Source organism: Amphiprion ocellaris, chromosome 1, assembly GCF_022539595.1.
Source record: "Amphiprion ocellaris isolate individual 3 ecotype Okinawa chromosome 1, ASM2253959v1, whole genome shotgun sequence".
Lineage (NCBI taxonomy): Eukaryota > Metazoa > Chordata > Actinopteri > Pomacentridae > Amphiprion > Amphiprion ocellaris.
In genome coordinates this window covers 33,573,182-33,585,503 of record NC_072766.1, presented here as the reverse complement: position 1 = coordinate 33,585,503, position 12,322 = coordinate 33,573,182, and the positions used below count along the sequence as shown (strand labels likewise).

At 39.2% G+C, this 12,322-nt stretch overlaps 1 protein-coding gene across 1 annotated transcript; it reads left to right on the top strand.

Moving 5' to 3' along the window:
* The first annotated feature begins 1,420 nt into the window (after positions 1–1,420).
* tollip (toll interacting protein) lies at positions 1,421–12,289 on the top strand. The gene is made up of 6 exons (XM_023296142.3): positions 1,421–1,593; positions 5,278–5,427; positions 8,233–8,415; positions 9,375–9,527; positions 10,243–10,327; positions 10,474–12,289. The coding sequence occupies exons 1-6, from the start codon at positions 1,561–1,563 to the stop codon at positions 10,695–10,697; spliced, it is 828 nt and encodes a 275-aa protein (XP_023151910.1). The 5' UTR covers positions 1,421–1,560; the 3' UTR covers positions 10,698–12,289.
* Positions 12,290–12,322: the final 33 nt, after the last annotated feature.

Genomic DNA, 12,322 nt, shown 5'->3' with positions numbered 1-12,322 from the left:
CCAAATAAAAGTCTTATCAACCAAGTGATTATTATTGTGATAAGTAGTATTTTGGTTGGAATAAACCTTTTAAACCTCAACTCGTTAGTTAAAAAGCACTATTTGGGTGGAAAAAACCTTTGAAATTATAGATACTTGGACACATAGACTGTATAAGAAAGAACCAGTGAAGAGATGTTAATATAAACATGATCTATTTTACAGGTTCCTGTCAGAAGTCTGGCAGCAGCATACTGTATCACCTGGAGGTTTTCTAAGAGAATTATTGGGACACCATGATAATAAAAAATTATAATAGTCCAGCCTAGAAGTTACAAATGCATGACTGTTTTTTTTTTGGCGTCACTCTGAGACAAGATGTTGATTTTTACGATATTATGCTGTAATAGAGGAAGGCTGTCCTACAGACTTGGTATAAGTGTGAGTTGAAAGACATATCCTGATTGAAAATAACTCCAGGGTACCTTACAGTAGAACCAGAGGCCAAGCTGATGACATTTCCTGACTATTATTTATGAACAATACAGATTCTCAGTCGAGGGAAAATGTTTTATCTGCAAACCTGTTGAGCAGTATGTTACTAATATCACTGAATGAAGTCATGTAGTTACAGTATCACACACAGTACACGTCGTGTTGCCATGGGAACCCAACGTCCACTTAATTGGTGATGCAGTATTTGCATAAATGTGTTTTTATTTTTGGTTCTGATTTGCTGTACAGTCCGTTTCCACTGCTGGTACTGCAGCTGACAGAACAGAGATGAGAAAACTGATCATTCTACTGGTATTTATTACAGAGAATATTCAATCAGTAACATTAGGTTCACTTTGATTTGGCCACATTATGGGACAGTGTCAGACCTAAATGCACTTCAGTACAATATCATATTTAAATAAGAATTTTAAGGCCTGACAGTTTTGTTGTGCAGCTGTCAGGTATCAATAATCAGCTGCACTGATTGGTAAAATTAATACTTCATGCTACATTTAACAGTTTTCTACCAGCATTCCTGTCTTACATCATTTCCAGCAGCAGCTTTTTACTGTCATACATTTTATATTCCTCATTGTTCTCCATGAAAACAGCCTGTTGACTGAAGCAGCAGAACACCATCAGTGCATCTTGTGCAGGAGAGTCACATGACGCATTAAACACTCCAGTTTGTGTGGACGGACACGGAGTCTGAAGCAGAAAGTCTAAGTTAAAAAGACAGTTGATAATCACCTTCATGATACCTGTTAACTCTGACTGGGGCTTTAGTTTAGCGAGACACAAAGTCTGGATTTAAGGATTGTTGGAGTGGTAGTACAGCCCTCTGGACTGAACTACAACCTGTTCATGTATTTCTACTAATGGCCTGCAGAGGGCAGAAAGACAACTTCTCTGTGTCTAATCTGCTGTAAAACACACCAGTCGAAGAAGACGATCAAGGAAAAAGAAGAAGAGGAGGAAGAAGAAGCCGCGATCATTTGTCGTTGTTTACTTTGCTGAAAGGCACTTTGATTTAAGGAAATTCAAGACTCGACAGTGTTCTTTTCCAGACCGTGAAAATACGACATGGCGACCACCATCAGCACTCAGAGGGGACAGGTAACAGCTCCGTGTTTGTTTATCATCATCTGACAGTTAGCTAACTTTAGTCTTCATATAACAGACACTTCCACTTCCACAACATTCACCGTATCATCTATTCTACACTGTCATTAGCGGCCTAATATCGAGGTTAGTCATGACCCAGCTAACCTTAGTTTATGCTAGCTAGCTAACTGCTGCGTATGCACGGATTAAGCCAGGGACCTATCAACAGCGACGTGCGGTGTTTCCTGTACCAATGGCCACCACACAAACCCAAAGCGCAAGATTCGCACCTCCCTGTGCTTATAAACTTGTTGAGATTGCAGGTCAGGCTTCCTTATTACCCTTTATGTTGACCCAGTTACCACACAGACCTCCACATCTCTTATTGGCCTCACCAGTAGCCCTAAACTTGTTTCTTGATGCTGGAAGCGCTCTGATGTCTCCACTGTTTTCTCTTCTGCTTTGCCAGTAGAATTAACTTCTTTTCCAGGTCATCAGTCACTTGCCTTTAGGAGCCTGTGGTTACTGCGTCTCAGGGCCAAGTTTGAAGAGTCATTTCTGTCTTTTCGTAGTGTATCAAGCCCTTTTTAAAAAAATGAGTAACATGACATTATTGGCTCCGCTGATCCATTATAGTGACAGTGTTCTGTCATTATACGCCAAGTGATGTATAATGCATAATAATGCAATAACAAAAGACCAAAGCCAAACTAGTAGAAGCTTATCAAAGTGAATATGGATCCTGCTGCAGTCTGATGCTGCAGATATTCAATAAACAGTAATTTAACTGACTCCATTCCCATAGAATGATAAGTAATACATGTAATCTACTTTTACTTAGGAAATCTGAGGTTTGTTTAACAAAGACGATGTTGTTGGACATTGATTATGTTATAGAACTGGCAGTATATTTAAATATCTGTAACTCAACTATGCAGCTGTTACCATTTTAAGTAATAAATAAAAACTTTATTTAACATTTGTCTATTATCGATCTAAGTATATTGAATAGAATTTACTATTTATTTAATTAGACACTAGCACAGACTTTTGGTCCATGGTTATATTGCACTGTGACATTTTTTATTCTGAGTTTGGAAGGTTCTCTCTTTTTTCACCAAACATGTGTTTGCATCCCTGAGTTTGACTGTTATAAAATGTATTATTGATTTCCTGTCGTACCTAGTTGCACAAACGGGTAGAGCCTCATACTCACAGATAGCAGTTAGATAGCAGGAAGGTGCACTTGTTTTATGGACCCTAACGGGCGGTCAGCGATCACACCTTTAATTCTAGTTCATTAAACAGTAAGAGGCTCCTGGATCTGGTGGCACAACCACGTACTACAGTTAATCTACCACACATTTTCTGACATACATGCTCTTCGTCTTATGTTTTATTATTTTACTTTCTACGTCGGACGGGAAAAATGCGTTTTTGATTAATATATTTGTAGTCGATTAAATGATTCATGATAATGAATAGATTAACATTTAGCATAAACTAGGTCCTGGGTGTGGCCCAGATAAGCAACTGCAGCCTGCTGCACTGTGCTGTGATCTATTAATATCCGAGAAAACATTATGACAATCCAGTGTGCTTTATTGGCATGAATATAGAGTTAACAATATTGCCATAGCATCAATAATAGTCAGAAAACAAACAAACAAACAAAAAACTCATGTCCATCATATCTGAGAGTGAAGTTGAAAATTAAATGGTCAGTGGATGCTGAGGTGTACAGTGCGCAAAAATCGTTAACTTTCTGCAGAGTGAATAGCTACAGACATCTAAACATCAGATAAGCTCAAGAACAGTGTAGAGAGCTTCATGGAATGGGTTTCCAAGGCCAAGCAGCTGCATCCAAGGCTTACATCACCAAGTTCAATGCAAAGCATCGGATGCAGTACTCTAAAGCACACCACCACTGGACTCTAGAGCAGTTAAGATGTGTTTTCTAGAGTGGTGAATCATGCTTCTTTGTCTGATCATCCAACGGATGAGTCTGGGTTTGGTGGTTGCCAGGAGAACGGTACTTGCCTGACTGCATTGTGGGAAGTGTAAAGTTTGGTGTAGGGGGGTTTATGGTGTGGGGTTGTTTTTCAGGGCTTAGTTCCAATGAAAGGAACTCTTAATGCTTCAGCATACCAAGACATTTTAGACAAATTCATGCTCCCAACTTTGTGAGAACAGTTTAGGGATGGCCCCTTCCTGTTCCAACATGACTGTGCACCAAAGCAGGTCAATAAACACATGGATGAGCGAATTTGGTGTGGAGGAACTGAATGGCCTGCACAGACTCCTGACCTCAACCCAATAGAACACTTTTGGGAAAACTTGTAGTGCCACAGGAGATACTTTGCACTAACCTGTGGCCTGATGTAGTGCTATGGTTGATCAGTCAGCGGAAACTGTAGAACTGACAGTGCCCTGGGAGGACTCAGTAGAGGAGGTCTATGAAAGGAATACGCTTACTGTTGCATAAGCGAACTTATGCAGAAGTTAGGGTTTGTCGAGTAAAAGTAGGATGTAGAGTTTATGTTGCATGTTCAACTATCTCACTACTGGGAGAACTGGGAGTGCAAGGACAAGATCTGCAAAAGACGGTAAGGGAAATGTCAGATGAAGCAGTTCTCACAAATCAGTAGATCTGAATAAGGAGAAATAATGTCAGTTGAGGGCCAAAATGGGGTAGAATGTATCAATGTTGTCACTACCTGGAGCTCGCATTAACGGTGCCTGGGTCTGTTGAATGTGACAGTACTGTATAGATTGTGTTGTTTAGTTGGAGTGTTCTCGTAGTGGAGATGGTGAGCGGTGGATGCTGGGATGGAGGGGAGTGGATCTGTGAGGCCAGAACTCCAAGGCATCGTAGGCTTAACCTAACAAAACATCAATGAAGGGAGGTGCCCACTTGATATCCTCGGTGATATGCTGGCTTGTGCTGTCTATTGGACTTATCTGTTGTGGGCTGTGGGAGACAAGAGGATCATATGCTACGCTACTAAACTTATCAGTAGAGGGCATAGTAGGGTGAGTTTCTTCACTGAGCGCGCATTCTTTTTTTTTCCAAGCACAATCCCCTTTTGTTTGTCTGAAATACAATATTAAAGAATTTTACATGTGATAGCCTTTGTAAGCTACCACATACTATCGATCATGTGGATGTTGCTCATACAGAAAAGCTATTTTTGTCCTTACTATTGTAATGGGTAGTTTTAGACTTATAGAGTCACTTTCTGTTAACTTGTTGTTGTTTTTTTTAATTTTATTATTATTATTCTTGATTATACCTACTTGAATACATGAAAATATATGTAAAAAACATACATAAAAATAGAACACAAGCTATATGTGGTGTTTCCAGTTGTGTGTCCAATTATAGGACACAATCTCAAAACATTACACCCAGGTGTCCACCATCCATGCTATTAAAATTCCTTTATAAAGAGCTGTCTCCCCCTTACCCCTTTACCCAGTCTATTAAGATGCAAAAACACTTTTGAACACAGATAAAATCTGAGCAGATTTTTTCGATAATTTTCTTAAAATCAGCAAACATGTTTACTTTTAATTGAAACTACTCCTAACAGAGTATGACAAAGGTTAGTTCATAAAATATGTTTAGTTAGGTATCTCAGATTTTGCTGGCCACCTGTCTTAGGTGTGTGTTTTCTCTTGTATGTGTGTATGCAGGTGTACATCGGGGAGCTTCCCCAGGACTTCCTACGAATCACTCCAACCCAGCAACAGCAGCAGGTACAACTGGATGCCCAGGCAGCCAGACAGCTGCAGTATGGAGGCTCAGTGGGCACTGTAGGGCGACTCAGCATTACTGTGGTCCAGGTAAATGCAGCCCAGCTTCACCGTGAGACATAAATTTGGTTTTCATTTGAATACTTGTACCAGACTGAAGGAGTGGCCAGGAGAACATGTGACTGTTGTGATTCAGAATCATGATCTATAATTTGATTCAAAATTTTCCCTAGAGATTTATTTTGAACTTGTCTGATCACATAATTCATTGTGCACATGGTTGCCTAGATACAAACCTTTTTACAATAACTCAAGATGCATCACATGGCCACACTGAAGATGTAGCATATGTGGACCGTACACCGAACACTATGCTTCCACTCTAATCAGTGATGGTGCATGCAGCAGGATTGGGAGCAACACATACAGTCGTCCTCAAAATTATTCATACCCCATGGAAAATAACATTTTTTTTTTTTTAGATTCTTCATTAGTAAAAGCTGTTATGTTGGTTTTGTCTACTTGTTGCTGTGCACAAATCCACATGAGTTGACTAAACTTGATTTGCATAATAATAGATATGGCCAAAAAGTGTTTTTTTTTTGCTCATGTTCAGAATTATTCATACCCCTGACAATATCTCATCAAAAGTGTCCCAAATGTGTTAATCTTTGTCCTGTAGTTATTTCAAGTTGTTACAGTAATAAATACCTTTTGTGTTTACCAAATGTTAAACAGTGATTAAAAAAAAAAAAAAAATTAAAAATAGCATCTTTCCAGAAGAGTATAAAGAGAGGAAAAGTCTTCTGGTCATTCTCAATTTCTGGTCATCATGTCCAAGAAGAAGAAGCTCAGTGAGGAACTATGCCAACATCTTGTGCATGCCCACAGTGAAGGAAAGGGTTACAAGGCCATTTCAAAGTGGTATGATTCAAAGCAGTATAATCAACAAACACAAGAGGTCATAGATTTATACAAAGATAATAATTAAACAGTATATAAAAATAGGAAAATCTCTTTTCAGATGTACAGTGTGTCAGATAAGCTGGATTTCATATAATAGCATGGTAATACCAAATTGTAAACCCTTTATTGCACATTTGAAGTCATCCTGTTCACTACCAAGAAGTGACTACACCTTAATATGAGTTGCACTCAAAAAGTTTAGGTATTACCCCTGTTGTACTCGAACAGAGCTTGGTATGGTCATGCACATGCTACCAGTACGAACTGTAGCTCTCATGACTCAGATCTCTGCATGACAAAGATTGATCCACATCAGGAATCTGCAGTGTTACCATGAATCAACAAAAGTAGCACTGGGTCGAAGTCTAGGAGGATCTAAGTTAACAACTCAACCTTTATGTCGAGTTGCATCTAAGGCTACAAGCCAGAGGTCAAAGAGCAATCTTTGCAGTAGAAGAGGCTGCAGTCTCTAAGCAGGAAGAAGGCGTATCAGGTCAGGAGCACACTGGGAGCATGCTTATTGCTTTCTTTAACATTCACAGAATTGTGCACTGTGAATTCTTCTCCTTTGGTTAGACTGTCAATGCTGCATACTATTCTAAGGTATTGACTCGTATGAGAGAGAGAACAGTCAGTGCAAACCACGTTATTTTATTTTATTTATTTGACCTTTATGTTACCAGGTAAAAATATTTGAGGACCAGTTCTCATTTGCAAACATGACCTGGCCAAGAGGCGCCAGCAGGAACAAATTCACATGTAAGCTACAGACACAAGTAGACATAGAAACCTAACAAAAAACAAAAGTAAACAAGAAAGAAGCATGGGAGCATATGCATGTGTGCATTTGGTTTTACTGACGTTAAGGCGGAGGTGGAGGTTGTGAACGGGCTGCTCAGTAGAAGTAAGGCTGAGCTGAAGAGTGGTGTGAAGGACCATCTGAGTATAAGATGGTATCATCGGCATACAAATGGATCCGTGAACTGCCAGCAGCTTTTGCAACATAATTAATGTAGATGGAAAATAAGGTTGACTTTAAAATCCATAAAACAGCCACTTATATTCTTCTCAGTAGTTTGTAAAAGCAAACCTTCTATGGCTGACTATTTGCTTTAGGTTGTAAACTAACCAAAATGTTCTAAAGATTGATATAATTCAGTGCACACTGACAAGCAGACAAACAGAACTGAGCTGGCAGCCATCTTGAATATCTGTGTCTAGTTCAGTAACTATGAAAGGAAAAAGCAAAACGCAGGGTAAGACTGACTAAAGCTTAGTTTGACTTCGTACACAACTAAGACTGTTTGTCAGTGAAAGTAGCTTAAGCACACCTCTTTAACTCATGAACTATTAAACAAATGCACTTTTAGTTCCACTAGAGAAGACTGAAAACATATTCATGTCGATTTTTTTCCTCCAATAGCAATAGTTTTGAGCGAGACACAAGCTGTGCACTGTAGTGACACAACACAACTTGACTTGGGTGCTTCATCACAAAAACACACCTGCTGACAGCTTATTGAAAACACACCAGTTCTTTGGTCAGTTCAATGCAAACATCGCTCCCCATTCGACCAACTCAGTAGATTTGGCCTCCAGAGGCTTCTTATTCAAATGCAAGGGTCACTGTTTTGACACAGTGGAGGAGATCCGGTGTGCATCACAGATGGTCCTTGACACACTTGCAGAGCCAGACTTCCAGGAAGTGTTCAAGGCATGGCAGGAGCTCTGACAACGACGTATTGTCACACAAGGTGACTACTTTGAAGGGGTTGGTGACCAAATTTTAATTAATTGCGGTATTTGCTTTTTATAGACGCAAATCCTAAACTTTTTGATTGAATCTCGCACATAGACCAGCTGAACTGTGAAACACCCAGCTTGAATGTGTCAACAAACTGAAGCCAGCTTTCTAATTTCATTATACAGGCCAAGCTGGCTAAAAACTATGGCATGACCCGAATGGATCCATACTGCAGGGTCAGACTGGGCTATGCAGTCTACGAAACACCAACTGCTCATAACGGAGCCAAGAACCCTCGTTGGAACAAAGTGATTCAGTGCACAGTGCCTCCTGGGGTTGACTCTTTCTACCTGGAAATCTTTGATGAGGTAAGAAGATGGGAAAGGTGTGAGAGATCACCGAGCCTTTACTGTACATGTGTGGAAACTGTTTATATATATAGAGAGAATATTAATAACATGTAATTAGATGCCTGTGGATTCAGTGTTGTTATTCCCTCCAGCAAATTACAAAAATAGGCACTGATTTGAAATTTTTTAATTATTGTTCTTTTTTTATTATTTGGCTAATTGTTAAAGAAACAATTTTTCCTTAGAACAGCTATAGGTCACTTGAACTTATGCATACATTATTCTTTTCTTTAATCAATTAAATAGTCTTTCTCTACATTTCTAATTGCCATCAGATTTCCCCAGTTCTATAACATTAAAGGGAAATTGCAAATGTGCTTTCTCACAATGTACATCTATTAATAATAATGCTATTTGAAATGTTTTTAATCAAATGTCACAGTTTTACTTTTTTCTGACTAACTTGTAACCTCAGATAATTGTCACGTTTTAAACAAGTCTAGTGACAAAACCACTGTTGCTCTCTGAATGTAATGAACTTGTGGAATTAATTGATTATCTTAGTTTGTCAGATAATCAATGACTACTGTGTTTAAAAAATTCAGTTTTGCAGTTGTGATGTCTTGTAAATGTATGCTTCCGCAGTATTTATTACACTTAACTCATAACATGGTTAAATACACAGATGAGCCAGAACGCAACTGCTAACACACAAAGTGAACATCATTATCTCATCTCATAACTGCGATGCATGACAAGGTTTTTGATTATTGTTATCTATTAAAATGATCCCAGTAGTGAATCAAGCACTGCATTATGAGCCTGGGACTGGGGCTATGGGGGTTAAAAGTTGACTTAAACTAAAAGTAATGATGAAAAATCAGTTTTTTTTTTTTTAAATTTGTACTTTTGTGAATCTGTATATAGTGAACTAGAAACCTTCAAGTTTTTTTTAATGTGTTTTTGCTGATATCCAGAGAGCGTTTTCGATGGATGACAGGATAGCGTGGACTCATGTCACCATCCCTGAAGGCCTGAGGGAGGGCAACGTGGTGGATGAGTGGTTCAGCCTTAGTGGCAGGCAGGGTGACGACAAAGAAGGCATGATCAACCTGGTGATGTCTTTTGCTGTGAGTACATTTACAGATGAGCAGAAGGTTACTGTGAGTTCATCAGCTAGAAATGATTTGGTCGACTTGGATGGACATTTTATGTCACTCATGTTATTTTGTATAAAATCAACTAAGTCGTTTTTGTCGTACAATAGATTTTCATATTTAATGAAAGGTCTTCATAAAGGTGACTTGAAATGTTGCATTTTTAATTTGCATTACTTTTTTTAACACCTGGAGTGGATTAAAAAAAAAAAAGAATTTGCATTACTTTTAAAATTTTTTTACATCCGCTCCAGGTGTCAGTCTAAAGCCAAAGTCTAATTTTTGTTTAGCTTGATTTGATCAGATTTTTTAAAAACCTGAGCCTAAAAAGGACATAATTTCTTAGCATCCAGCAGCTCAAAGCGACTGGCAAATAGATGTAGACAGGGTGATCAACACTGTGACATGGAGCCCTGTTTGATACAAACACTACTAAAAATAGCGGTAGCTTAATTCAAAGAATATACACACTTTGTTATGCATTTCTGTGTAAAAGGGCCACACAGACTTTGCTAGGAGATACATAACACTGTTTTTATGTTTGTACTTGCATGCCATGTAGGAGACATGACTGAGGAAAATGAAATGAAACTCACCTCTGGTCACAGGGGAATTTGATATCATGTGATCAAATACATTCAGTACAGGGAGTGAAACTAATAATCTTGTTTCTGTATTTTTGTGCTAGTCCTTACCAGCAGGGATGATGACTCAGTCTGTTGTCCTAATGCCTTCTGTATATCAACAGGGAGTGGGATATGTGCCCATTGCAGGTAAGACACATACACATCAATATGTTGAAGCTCTTTTGTTCAGAATGTTGAATGTTTTATGTGGCTGTGGAGAAGCCTTGTCAAAAAAGAAAAACATTAAATCTTCAGTGTGGCTTTTGCATTAGCAGTATGTCCTGTGTTACTAGGGGTGCCTGCAGTCTACAACCAGGGCATGGTACCCATGGCAATGCCGACAGCCATGCCAGCTATTGGGGGCCAGGGGCCAGTGTGCAGTGAGGAGGACCTGAAGGCGTTGCAGGACATGTTTCCCAACCTGGATAAGGAGGTAGTTCGCACTGTGCTGGACGCACAGCAGGGAAACAAAGACGCTGCCATTAACTCGCTGCTTCAGATGGCCGAGGAGCTCTAACTGCAGACCACACTGGGAGTGGACATGCCAACATACACATCTGCATGCACACAGATCTAAAAATTAGCCTTTACTCACAGAGAGGCTGCCCACCCTTTTACAAACATCCACAGTCCTCCCACAGTGTGACCTACCCTCACCCTGTAGCCATGTCTGAGCTCCCACCGCCACCAGCTCACAGATTTATGTCCGTCTCCCCTTACTGACTCCTTGTCAGCCAACCAGTACACAGTATGGACTGTCTCTGCCTCCACACAGCTCAACTCCCACTGGATGATCAACTCCCTTTGATTTTAGTATTTTTTTTTGTCTTAAAAATCATGGCATATCAATTTGGTCAAATATGCAAGCCATGGCATGATCATAAAGGGTTGTATAAGAGTAGAGATTCAAACTACATGTTGGGTTGGCAGTAAGTCTTATTAGCTTACATAATTTTGTGTTTCTTAATTGTTTCAGTGTCATACTATTTTACTGTCGTCATGCTATTCATATGTATTCATACACTGATCCTATTCTTTAGTGCACTGTTTGAGCTGTAGCGAGTTCATCTTCCATTTATGTTGATCCTTTCCTCAATAGTATGCTTTGCGCCAGTCTGTAGTAACTTGCAGGGAACTACAGCTCTATTCAGTTATATAGAAATATGCATGTGACAAGAGATTTGAGGATGAGTAACTAAATTAGAAGAAATCTGTTTAGAAGGAAATATTCTTACTCTACACCTCAGCCCTCTGCTCTGAGTCATCTTTCACAATGATAGCAAAATTCCTTTGCATTGTTTTGATGTAGCTCCCTTTCAGGCTGTGAGTAAGGATATGAAGACTCTATTCAGTAATGTAACACCCTTTGGAGTCACTTTTCAAATGAACTGGGAAGTTTTAAGATGCAGTGTGAAAATGGAGATGCTCAGATGCTTGGCAGGATGTTGTCTCTAGAGTTCCGTTCACTTCCATTCACTTTTGATTAGCTAAACATCAACAGCTGTTCTTAGAAATACTTTTTGCCCCTCGAGCTGTGAGGCCTAAGTGACTAGACTTGAGATGAAATGCCCCCCATCTCCTTATTGCAGGGCCATCATTAGGATCAAACATGTACACATGAAGAAGAGGACAAATTTGTGGAGCTTGTTTGTGCTTCATGTTGACTATATCAGACAGCAGCTTCTATCACTACGAGCACATAGTGTTTTCCAGCAGCTGTGTTTGCATGTGTTGTAGTACCTAAAGCTTTCTGTTGTCTTCCAGGTTGTGAAGTTTTGTTGTTAAAGCACTGTCTGCCAAAGTTCTCATTTAAGCAGGCTGGATGTTTGTCTCTTCAAAACTGTTGCTGTAGAGATTTTAAAAATTCGTCAAGTGAATTTTTAAGTCGAGGCACTTTGGTCTTAAATTTGATTTTAAGATTTTAAAAGTTATTGACACTCTGGCAACTGCAAAGTGTGAAGTCAGAAGACAATAACAAGTCGTACAGATTATTTTTGGAGCAATGTTAACTCCACTGGTATCAATTTGTTGTGAGAATGGAAAGCCTTTCTGTGAGGTTATGCCCTTCAAAATGTCATACTGTCATTAAAGTATTTGTGAAACAAAAAATGTTTTGCTATTCACTCGGAATATACAGGCTGC

Bases quoted from the DNA above. Each gene is read 5' to 3' on its own strand.
- tollip (XM_023296142.3), top strand. From the start codon at position 1,561: ATGGCGACCACCATCAGCACTCAGAGGGGACAG. The intron at 5,428-8,232 runs GTAAATGCAGCC...TTCATTATACAG, and splicing joins TCAGCATTACTGTGGTCCAG to GCCAAGCTGGCTAAAAACTA. The intron at 8,416-9,374 runs GTAAGAAGATGG...GCTGATATCCAG, and splicing joins ACCTGGAAATCTTTGATGAG to AGAGCGTTTTCGATGGATGA.